Genomic DNA, 11,954 nt, shown 5'->3' with positions numbered 1-11,954 from the left:
TTAGCTTCTCTCTTTGTATTCTTTCTTGTCTGTTAGTTATAACGAAGTAATTTTGCTTCATATAGTTCCCATTTGTAAGTAAAGGAACTTTGGGACAATTATATTAAAATCACGTATGTTTGTTTGAGGTAACTTGTACCACGTCCTCGATCCTCTCCTGGGAGAGTTGCTGTGAACTTGGAGCTAGATAATGTTAAGGAATTTGGTGCTGGTAGCAGGCATAGGCAGGCATCCATCGGTCTCAGGAGACTATGGAGTTACGCTCTGGTTGTCGGTTAGGAGTGGCCTCTCCAGGGCGCAGTGTCTGGGTAGGTTGATACGGAGAAGAAGCTGTTACCCATGCAGCAGGTTTCTCCTTTTCCACGGCGCCAACACGATTGGTTCCAGATTGGGGGTTAGTGAAGAGGATGGAGAGGCAAAGGTGAAGGGAAGAATTTAGGTAGAGGAAATATGGTACGAGTTAGGATAGCAGGCGGGCTGACCGCCTTGCTGACACGATGTGTGGGTGTTGGCAGCTAAGCTAAGCTGGCTCTCTCTCTTGTCAGGGAGCTGTGAGTGTGTGTGTGAGGTTCTTCACATGTGTTTCAGTATATATGGATGTGTATAGATGAATGTTGCGTTCACATATACACACTCAGATGCTTTCACACACATTTTGAAGCTCTGTTTTAGGGGTCTTTATTTTATTATTATTGATTTTTTATATTTTTTTTATTTAAGAAGGGCGTAAGGGGTTTCTGACAAGTATTTCATCTAGGAATTATGTATTATGGGGTTTTGTTTCCACTGACTAGTTAGATCGAGGCTCTTCGGTCACCAGCTGTGGGAGTGGGGCGTCTCATCTTGGGCCACCAGCTGTGGGAGTGGGGCGTCTCATCTTGGGCCACCAGCTGTGGGAGTGGGGCGTCTCATCTTGGGCCACCAGCTGTGGGAGTGGGGCGTCTCATCTTGGGCCACCAGCTGTGGGAGTGGGGCGTCTCATCTTGGGCCACCAGCTGTGGGAGTGGGGCGTCTCATCTTGGGCCACCAGCTGTGGGAGTGGGGCGTCTCATCTTGGGCCACCAGCTGTGGGAGTGGGGCGTCTCATCTTGGGCCACCAGCTGTGGGAGTGGGGCGTCTCATCTTGGGCCACCAGCTGTGGGAGTGGGGCGTCTCATCTTGGGCCACCAGCTGTGGGAGTGGGGCGTCTCATCTTGGGCCACCAGCTGTGGGAGTGGGGCGTCTCATCTTGGGCCACCAGCTGTGGGAGCGGGGCGTCTCATCTTGGAGTAATCTTTCTAACATTGGGTCCTCTAACATTTCGATGGTGTTCCACACCCTGATGGCTTGGTGCTGTAGTCTGATGTTTAGTGGCTGATGTTTAGTGGCTGATGTTTAGGAGGGTTTGGGCAAAATGTGACCAGTCGCCGTTTGACCAATGAAGTTTGAAACTTCAAAATGTGTATTATATGTATCAATCACCTTCAATTACCCTCAAAAATAGTACTCAAGCTATTTTTGAGTGTAATTGGTCATTACATTCAACATTCAAGTTTAACCCACCTGTTCCCAGCACCTAGCTTCATTACATTGTAAATACTAGGATTAAACTCTAGTAACCACTTGTTGGATATTGGAATAGGTGAAGCTCCCTGAGCACGTCAATAATCCAAGTTCCTTTAGCTAAAAATTTCTAATTTGTCTTTATCCTGCCTTAAGAAGGTCATTGAGTAACTTGTTATTCCTTATCCCTCTCTAGGTATAAAAAAAATTCACGAGTTTTCATTCTATTTCTTACTTTTATGTTGTTACTAATCAATATCAACCTTTCTTTTATCTATCTTCAGCTTTCTTTTATCTATCTTCAGCTTTCTTTTATCTATCTCCAGCTTTCTTTTACCCATATCCAGCTTTCTTTTACCCATCTCCAGCTTTCTTTTACCCATCTCCAGCTTTCTTTTACCCATATCCAGCTTTCTTTTACCCATCTCCAGCTTTCTTTTACCCATATCCAGCTTTCTTTTACCCATCTCCAGCTTTCTTTTACCCATATCCAGCTTTCTTTTACCCATCTCCAGCTTTCTTTTACCCATATCCAGCTTTCTTTTACCCATCTCCAGCTTATTTCCTTTGTCTATCTCCAACTTTTTTTCTATCCCTCTGTTCCTTCCCTCCTTCCTATGTTGCGTCTATCTCTCACCTCTCTTCCTGTTCCTGCAGCCGTCTTGCGTCTCCTGCTACCGATGTAAAGGAGATTCCTTTCTCCAGTCCTGGAATTCGGTACAAAGTTCTCCATCCCAAAGGTCTTATCCTCCACTTCTCCCCTTTATCCTTATTTCTTCCGACCCTCGTATTTCGCCTCCTTGCTTCCTTGTCACTCTTGAAGCAGCTCCCTGAAGGTGTCTGAACGCCTTGAATAGTGCAGGCAATTCTATGTCTTCAAGACATATTTTCCATCGTTTTTTTTTACAAATTTTTGTTTCCTGTTGTAGATTCTAGCTGCTGTTCCATTTTTAATACCTGTTTTTTGGTTCGCAATACCTGTTTTTTGGTTCCCAGCATCTGTTTTTTTTGTTCACAATACCTGTTTTTGGTTCACAATACCTGTTTTTTGGTTCCCAGCATCTGTTTTTTTTTGTTCACAATACCTGTTTTTGGTTCACAATACCTGTTTTTTGGTTCACAATACCTGTTTTTGGTTCACAATACCTGTTTTTGGTTCCCAATGCCTGTTTTTTGGTTCACAATACCTGTTTTTGGTTCTCAATACCTGTTTCTGGTTCCCAACACCTGTTTTTGGCTCCCAATACCTGTTTTTTGGTTCACAATACCTGTTTTAAGTTCCCAACACCTGTTTTTTGGTTCCCAACACCTGTTTTTGGTTCCCAACACCTGTTTTTTGGTTCCCAAAACCTGTTTTTGGTTCCCAACACCTGTTTTAGGTTCCCAACACCTGTTTTTTGGTTCCCAACACCTGTTTTAGGTTCCCAACATCTGTTTTTTGGTTCCCAACACCTGTTTTTGGTTCCAACACCTGTTTTTTGGTTCCCAACACCTGTTTTTGGTTCCCAACACCTGTTTTAGGTTCCCAACACCTGTTTTTTGGTTCCCAACACCTTTTTTTTGGTTCCCAACACCTGTTTCTGGTTCCCAACACCTGTTTTTTGGTTCCCAACACCTGTTTCTGGTTCCCAACACCTGTTTTTTGGTTCCCAACACCTGTTTCAGGTTCCCAACACCTGTTTTTGGTTCCCAACACCTGTTTCTGGTTCCCAACACCTGTTTTTGGTTCCCAATACCTGTTTTTGGTTCCAAACACCTGTTTTTTTGGTTCCCAACACCTGTTTCTGGTTCCCAACACCTGTTTTTTGGTTCCCAACACCTGTTTCTGGTTCCCAACACCTGTTTTTTGGTTCCCAACACCTGTTTTTGGTTCCCAACACCTGATTTTTGGTTCCCAACACCTGTTTCAGGTTCCCAACACCTGTTTTTGGTTCCCAATACCTGTTTTTGGTTCCCAACACCTGTTTTTGGTTCCCAACACCTGTTTCTGGTTCCCAACACCTGTTTTAGGTTCCCAACACCTGTTTTTTGGTTCCCAACACCTGTTTTTTGGTTCCCAACACCTGTTTTTGGTTCCCAACACCTGTTTTTGGTTCCCAACACCTGTTTTAGGTTCCCAACACCTGTTTTTTGGTTCCCAACACCTGTTTTTGGTTCCCAACACCTGTTTTAGGTTCCCAACACCTGTTTTTTGGTTCCCAACACCTGTTTCTGGTTCTCAACACCTGTTTTTTGGTTCCCAACACCTGTTTCTGGTTCCCAACACCTGTTTTTTGGTTCCCAACACCTGTTTTTTGGTTCCCAACACCTGTTTTTGGTTCCCAACACCTGTTTTTTGGTTCCCAACACCTGTTTTTTGGTTCCCAACACCTGTTTTTGGTTCCCAACACCTGTTTTAGGTTCCCAACACCTGTTTTTTGGTTCCCAACACCTGTTTTTGGTTCCCAACACCTGTTTTAGGTTCCCAACACCTGTTTTTTGGTTCCCAACACCTGTTTCTGGTTCTCAACACCTGTTTTTTGGTTCCCAACACCTGTTTCTGGTTCCCAACACCTGTTTTTTGGTTCCCAACACCTGTTTTTGGTTCCCAACACCTGATTTTTGGTTCCCAACACCTGTTTCAGGTTCCCAACACCTGTTTTTGGTTCCCAATACCTGTTTTTGGTTCCCAACACCTGTTTTTGGTTCCCAACACCTGTTTTTGGTTCCCAACACCTGTTTTTGGTTCCCAACACCTGTTTCTGGTTCCCAACACCTGTTTTCGGTTCCCAACACCTGTTTTTTGGTTCCCAACACCTGTTTTTTGGTTCCCAACACCTGTTTTTGGTTCCCAACACCAGTTTTAGGTTCCCAACACCAGTTTTAGGTTCCCAACACCTGTTTCTGGTTCCCAACACCTGTTTCAGGACCCCAACACCTGTTTCTGGTTCCCAACACCTGTTTCAGGTTCCCAACACCTGTTTTAGGTTCCCAACACCTGTTTTTAGGTTCCTAACACCTGTTTTTGGTTCCCAACACCTGTTTCAGGTTCCCTTGTCTCGTCCTATTCAAAAAGGACGTAATTTTGGCTCTGGAGTCCATCTTGCAGATTAAGATATTTGATGCCCTTTTCTTCACAGGTTTCTATATCTTTCTCTCTTCACTTCCTTAATTTACTCATATTTCCCTCCTTCCTTTAATTCATGTCTCCCTTCCCTCTTCCTCTCGCGGTTTCCTCGCCTTTGTCACTCTTCCATTTATTTCCGGAAGGGAATATGTTGGTTGGTTTGGACACAGGTGTTGAATCTGAGAAGGTTGAGTTAATCACACGTCTTTCAAGATTTAGTTCCTCTCTCCCACTACCTGTCTTCTTCCTGCTTTCACTTGTTATGTATTATTATTTTCCTCTTTTGATTTTCTTATTAATGTTTTACCTTGTTTATTTTATACTATCTCTCTGAGTTTCAGTATCTCCTTTCGTTCCTGTATCTTCCCTCGTTCCAGTATCTTCATTCGTTCCAGTATCTTCGTTCGTTCCAGTATCTTCATTCGTTCCAGTATCTTCATTCGTTCCAGTATCTTCATTCGTTTCTGTATCTTCCTTTGTTCTAGTATCTTCATTCGTTCCAGTATCTTCATTCGTTTCTGTATCTTCCTTTGTTCTAGTATCTTCATTCGTTCCAGTATCTTCATTCGTTTCTGTATCTTCCTTTGTTCTAGTATCTTCATTCGTTCCAGTATCTTCATTCGTTTCTGTATCTTCCTTTGTTCTAGTATCTTCATTCGTTCCAGTATCTTCATTCGTTTCAGTATCTTCATTCGTTCCAGTATCTCCCTTCGTTCCAGCCTCCTATTCCAACATATCCGTCGTTACAGACCCCAGTATTTCAGCATATGCCTCGTTCAGGCAAGCTCTCCTCGCTCCAAAGCATTCCTCTTTCCAGCTTTTCATGTAACTACAAACTTCTCAGCCATGGAACTTCTGCCTCTCCTTAAAAGTTTTCCCGTCCTCAGGTGGTCATTGACGAGGCGCGGAGAATGTTAAGACTTAGTACTGAAGAACGATGGTAGAGTATTATGTGGTTGCCTGTGGTGGCTCTCATTGATGCAAGGGAGTTAAAGATTCACTACCTGGAACAAAAAGATCCAAGTAGCACGGGCTATGGTGAGCCCGTAGTGGAGTTATAAGGGAGTTGTGGTTGTCTTTGTCCTCTCTCTCTCTCTCTCTCTCTCTCTCTCTCTCTCTCTCTCTCTCTCTCTCTCTCTCTCTCTCTCTCTCTCTCTCTCTCTCTCTCTCTCTCTCTCTCTCTCTCTTTCTCTCTCTCCCTCTCTCTCCCTCTCTCTCTCCTCTCTCTCCCTCTCTCTCCCTCTCTCTTCTCTCTCTCTCTCTCTCTCTCCCTCCCTCTCTCTCTCTCTCTCTCTCTCTCTCTCTCTCTCTCTCTCTCTCTCTCTCTCTCTCTCTCTCTCTCTCTCTCTCTCTCTCTCTCTCTCTCTCTCTCTCTCTCTCATCTTTATCTTTTACTTTCTCCTGAAAGCTCTCCTCTGCTTTCTGTCCCTCACTCTCCTTCTCTCCCTTCGTTCCAGCATCTTCCCTTCAGCATCTCACAGTGGAGAGATCTTATCTTATATTTGTTAACGTGGTTTATTTTGTTCTGTATCTTTACTGGTTCTTATTATTCATATTCCTCAGAGTCTTTATTTTCTTAATCTTATTTCCCCTTTCTGTTTCTTGTTCTTCTTCTAACTCTTTTTTTAATCTTCTAATTCATTTTTTCTTCTTTCTCTTCTAATTGTTATTTTTTTTTAATTCTTATTTCTCTTCTTAATTTTTCCAATAAACTTTCTTTTCTTCAAGTCAAAACCACTGTATTCAAGATTTATTGATTTATTTATTATTAAGAATCTCTGTAACTAGAGAATAATAGAATTTAATGATTTAGTGATTAATGTAATTATAGAATAATATAATTAGTGATAAAATTTCGCTATTATTAAAAATCTATATAACTAATCCTCTGAAGAATTATTAAGAATCTCTGGAAGAAAGTCATCTTATTACCTCAATAAAGTTAAGTTTGGTCTCTTCGAGACGAGCATCTTTATTTTATCTTGAACCCCACAATCCTTGCATGGTAATGCGGGCCGCTGCCAGCTACAGAACAATTGATCATATTAGAAAAACTCTCGACATCTCCTATAGGTGCACTCTGGCACGGGGTAACGTGACTCCTGCAGTGCCAGATGCAACAGCCTGATTGATCAAGTAGAAACAACTGAACGACTGCTGCGAGAACAGCAGTTTTCATTTCGTCTGGTAACGGAGGATATAGTTTGGACTCGTTAACTATGCTACCTGTGTGTTCCAAGCCTTCAACAGCCATGCCACAGGTGTGGAATGTTGGGAGCAAGGCTTGGAACGTTGGAAACAAGGCTTGGAACTGTTGGAAACAAGGCTTGGAACGTTGTAAACAAGGCTTGGAATGTTGTGAGCAAGGCTTGGAACGTTGTAAACAAGGCTTGGAACGTTGTAAGCAAGGCTTGGAACGTTGTAAACAAGGCTTGGAACGTTGTAAACAAGGCTTGGAACGTTGGGAAGCCAAGGCTTGGAACGTTGAGAGCCAAGGCTTGGAACTTTGGGAGCCAAGGCTTGGAACGTTGTAAACAAGGCTTGGAACGTTGTAAACAAGGCTTGGAACGTTGTAAACAAGGCTTGGAACGTTGTAAAAAATCTCTGTACTCACTCCCAATACATATTCCACAAGAAGGGATTTTCAGTTCATTTGAACGAACAAAATTTTCATTTTCCGTGCAGGAGTCTGACGGTATCTGGAGAGAGCTTATCTGCATTAACTTGAAATACTGATGAAAGGTAATAAAAATAGTATTCCTATTTAACCTTACTACTGTAGCTAACAATTTTCAGAACTGAAGTTTCGTTTCCGGTGTTAAAACCTCGTATGAAACTCATACTAATGTTTCTTTGTTTTGATATTAAAGACCTGTTTATGATCTCACGAAGACCTTAGACCTGTTTCATTCCTGTTGAAACTGAGTTTCAGGGCACCTGGGTGTTTGTTTTCGCGGCTTGTTAGTGTTTTTTATTGACCGGGGAAAGGGGGGGGGTGGGGGTTGTTTAGTTCTGAAGTCAGGTACTAGAACTGGTTGGGTTATTCAGAGGTGTAAAGCAAAGCTAATTGTTTTTCATCCTGGTTCGCAATTTCTGTTGGGTACAGGAGACAGAATGGAACATTCTGTGTGCTCACTCTGTGGCCTAGTGGACAGCGTTCTTAGAGAACCCATTCACTAGGCCAAAGAGTGTTTTAACCGTCCGATAACTAGTATTTCTAGTACTGACTTACAACCACCTGCACATAAGGGCAAGAATTTTTATGAATATATTTAACATTTTCAAGTAAATTTGGATATAATTTACCTAGAAGAGAAGTATGAAATTGATGTTGACAGCAGAAACCTTGTGGCTGCTTTTCCTGTAAACACAGGTTTTCAGGTGTATGAAAGACACATGTATGTAGGACACATGTATATAGGACACAGGTTTTCAGGTGTCATTTTGGATGACACATTGTACGTGTCTCTAGCATTTATCATTATCAAATAAAACAAGACTTATATATATGGTCATAACATAAATTTTATATTGAAAATTACAGTGTGTTTCAATCTTGTAAATGCGAGATTTTAATATTTTATGTTATTGAAGAACAGTTGCATATTTCTTGCAGTGAACACAACATTTCTAATGTAATTTTTATTGCTTGTGTGGAGAGCCTCTCGTGGAGCTCAGAGGGAGGGAGAGAGAGAGAGAAAGAGGGGAAAAGAGAGAGAGAAAGAGGGGAAAAAGAGAGAGAGAAAGAGAGAGAGAGTTAGAAAGCATATGAAGGCGGATCAAGAATGAGATAATTTTTTTTGAATATATCTAAATATTATTAGTAGAGTGTGGCGTTACGTTAAAAGGGATTAGATACCTTTTTCAATTGTATTCACGCTATTCGACCCAAGTTTTGAGGACGATTATTGGAAAAAAAAATAATTGATTTCGGCTGTTTATATTCGTATCTCCCTGTTAGGGATTTTTTGTACAAGGGTCGAGGCCGTCACCACACACACACACACACACACACACACACACACACACACACACACACACACACACACACACACACACACACACACACACACACACACACCAGTCCACCACCATCAGTTCTCACTCTCTCACATTACATTTTTTCCAAGCGTTCACAAAGGCTTAGTGTGGCAACAATTAGGCCTAATGTAACTACCGTAATTAACCACTACCTGGACCCACACCTTTGATGCAGATATCACCATGGCAACCACCAATGAGGAAATAGAGGGGGGGGCCAAGATATTAGAGATTGTGATAGCGGAGGAGAGTGAGAGAGTTTAGGAGGGTTGAGTGATTAGTGGTTAGTGTGTGTGTGTCATTAGTTGTTAGTGATGGTTAGTGTGTGTGTGTCACTAGTTGTTAGTGATGGTTAGTGTGTGTGTGTCACTAGTTGTTAGTGATGGTTAGTGTGTGTGTGTCACTAGTTGTTAGTGATGGTTAGTGTGTGAGTTCGAATCCCGGGCGGGACAGAAGTGGTTGGGCACATTTGCTTTCACCTAATGCCGCTGTTCACCTAGCAGTGAGTAGGTACCTCGGGAGTTAGTTGTGGGGTTGCATCCTGGGCGGGGTCATTAATATATATATATATATATATATATATATATATATATATATATATATATATATATATATATATATATATATATATATATATATATATATATATATATTCACGAAGCAGTTACGCAAGCACTTACGAACGTGTACATCTTTCCTCAATCTTTGACGGCTTTGGTTACATTTATTAAACAGTTTACAAGAATGAAAATTTGCCAATCAACTGTTGTTATTGTTATAAACAGCCTCCTGGTGCTTCGGAGCTCATTATAACTGTTTAATAATTGTAAACAAAGCCGCCAAAGATTGAGGAAAGATGTACAGGTTCGTAAGTGCTTGCGTAACTGCTTTCGTGAATTTGGCCCCAGGTGGAGCCCTGCAGATGGTGAGATAATTCCTTTAATTTGTGTAGTTTAATTGGCCAGTTGAGTATCGATTGTAATTACGGCATTTCTCAATGGGGGGTTCCGGTTATCTAGCAGGATAACCCAACATTTACAGGCAGGTTAGATAGGTTCAGTGTTATCTTGCGATTACCATGTGTTGGTTCCGGGGGGGTCAAGCTCCCCACGGTCTCTGACCAGGCCTTCTGGTTGATGCTCTGGTCAAGCAGGCTGTTGGACGCCGCTGCTCGCAGCCTGACGTGCGAACCACAGCCTGGTTGATCAGGCATCCTTTAGAGGTATTTAGTATTATTTCTATAGCTCTTACTGTGCAACATTTCTGGTCTGCGACCTGCAACAGTCCATTATTTAATATTAGTGCAAGTGGGTACGGCAGGCTTGGACAGCTTGCAAACTAGGCTAAGAGGGTCACGGCCCTAATCTCGTTAACAAGGACAAGAGCTTAACAGGTTCAGGAGTTCTGTGGTTCCATTCGACGTTACAGTACCAGTAATTGCAGTGAGAGAGTAGTTAGGGCGTTGGGTGAGTCTTTAGCTGGGTCAATAAATGTAACATTGAGTTCCCCAGAGAGAGAGAGAGAGAGAGAGAGAGAGAGAGAGAGAGTGAGTGAGTGAGTGAGTTCGACCAGGCATGGCGACCAGACTCTCCATAATACAAATGGTCGCAGCACGAGCAAGATCAAACTGAAAAATAACACCATATATGTGTTTCATCTCTTCGGGAAATAAGCCCCAATATCCAATTTGTCTTATGTCAAGCTCCTATCTAAGGTCGCGGTGATCTATTATCTATCTTCAGCTACTATAACATACTACAAATAGCCTAACTATAAATAGTGACTGGGAATAAATCAAATTATTCTCCCTTAACACGTATCGTCTTAATTCATTTACATACAAGTGTCATATTCAAATATCGTTCACTAACACCGACCTTGACAGAAAACAGGAATTTCAAGCACGTTTCCCAAGAGAATTATTGTTGTTGTTAAGATTCGCTACTTGGAACAAAAAAGCTCCAAGCAGCACTGGCTATGGTGAGCCCAGTGTCCCAAGAGGAGATGCGTTTACATGGTTCCAAGACTTTCCATTACCAGTCGCACCCAAGTTGATATTTCTTGAATGGTCAGCTGATGGTAATGTTCGCCTTGTGGTCAACAGTAGTGCTGGCCTGAATACTGACAACCAGTTCAAGGCTTGAGAATGACTTGAGTGAAAGGGGTAGAGAGAGAGAGAGAGAGAGAGAGAGAGAGAGAGAGAGAGAGAGAGAGAGAGAGAGAGAGAGAGAGAGACAGACAGACAGACAGACAGACAGTATTAGAGACATACTAAATGTTTTCTGAATCAAACGAATTGATTTCATTGTTTTGAAAATTTCGTTAAAAGTTGCATTTAAGACTTGTCTGGTCTGTGTGACGGAACATTGAGTAATGAAGTTGATAGTGAATATCAACAGAGGAGACGCCGGATCAGCTATTGCAACGGTTGCATGGGTTGCTCAGCTGCTTCACACACACACACACACACACACACACACACACACACACACACACACACACACACACACACACACACACACACACACACACACACACACCTCTTCCTGTGCTGAGAGCGCTGAGGAGAGCAGCGTGCTGAGACACGCAATCCTATGTCGTGTGAGCAGCCTTACCCAACGACAAGGGGGGTGGTGGAGGCTAACCGCTACCCTACCCCCCCCCCCCTCTGGCGGCGTTCAACACAACCACGACCCCCTCCCCCCCCCCCGTGCTCAACACAAGCACGACCCCCTCTCTCCCCTCACCCCTCCCGGGGGGGGGGGGGGCGGCGTTGCATACAAACGTCGTTGGATGAACCAAATTTAATCTCACGCTTCCAAATTCACTGTTGCCGCCTGCTGCTGCTGCTGTTTTTGTGTCTACCTGACTCAGTGGGTGAGGGAGAGTGTGAGGGAGGCGGTGAGGGGGTGAGGAGCTAAGTGGTGAGGGAGGAGAGTAAGGAGGGGGGCTGGAGGGAGAGGAGACATGGTGAAAGGGTGAGGGGTGAGAGGGATATGGTGAGGAGTAAAGGGTTGAGGGAGAGTGAGGGAGAGTGAGGGGTGAGGGAGAGTGAGGGGTGAGGGAGAGTGAGGGGTGAGGGAGAGTGAGGGAAAGTAGGTTAAGAGTGAGGGGGGGGGGAGAAGACAATTTACAACACCGAGGGTGTGTTGACAATCAACCAGAGACCCCTGTTGTGAGACCCCACATTACGGGATCGCCATAGCCCGTGCTACATGGACACTTCGTTCTGAGTAGCTAAATCTTTAACAACAGCAACAACAAC

The 11,954-nt window shown here is 43.2% G+C and overlaps 2 protein-coding genes across 2 annotated transcripts; both read right to left on the bottom strand.

The window, feature by feature from the left end:
* Nucleotides 1–1,790: 1,790 nt before the first annotated feature.
* LOC138358894 (myb/SANT-like DNA-binding domain-containing protein 4) lies at nucleotides 1,791–2,093 on the bottom strand. The gene has a single exon (XM_069317250.1). The coding sequence runs from the start codon at nucleotides 2,091–2,093 to the stop codon at nucleotides 1,791–1,793; it is 303 nt and encodes a 100-aa protein (XP_069173351.1).
* A 2,867-nt stretch (nucleotides 2,094–4,960) lies between these two features.
* LOC123748217 (variant surface antigen D-like) lies at nucleotides 4,961–9,902 on the bottom strand. The gene is made up of 2 exons (XM_069317249.1): nucleotides 9,801–9,902; nucleotides 4,961–5,371 (listed from the first exon to the last, which is right to left on the bottom strand). The coding sequence occupies exons 1-2, from the start codon at nucleotides 9,900–9,902 to the stop codon at nucleotides 4,961–4,963; spliced, it is 513 nt and encodes a 170-aa protein (XP_069173350.1).
* Between the last annotated feature and the right edge of the window lie 2,052 nt (nucleotides 9,903–11,954).

Source organism: Procambarus clarkii, chromosome 87 (assembly GCF_040958095.1).
Source record: "Procambarus clarkii isolate CNS0578487 chromosome 87, FALCON_Pclarkii_2.0, whole genome shotgun sequence".
NCBI lineage: Eukaryota > Metazoa > Arthropoda > Malacostraca > Decapoda > Cambaridae > Procambarus > Procambarus clarkii.
This window is presented reverse-complemented; position numbering and strand designations above follow the sequence as displayed.

Coding starts and splice junctions, on each gene's coding strand:
- LOC123748217 (XM_069317249.1), bottom strand. CDS start 9,902: ATGCCTGATCAACCAGGCTGTGGTTCGCACGTCAGGCTGCGAGCAGCG. Junction 5,372..9,800: donor AGAAGGCCTGGTCAGAGACC/GTGGGGAGCTTG, acceptor ATGTTGGAATAG/GAGGCTGGAACGAAGGGAGA.
- LOC138358894 (XM_069317250.1), bottom strand. CDS start 2,093: ATGGGTAAAAGAAAGCTGGATATGGGTAAAAGAAAGCTGGAGATGGGT.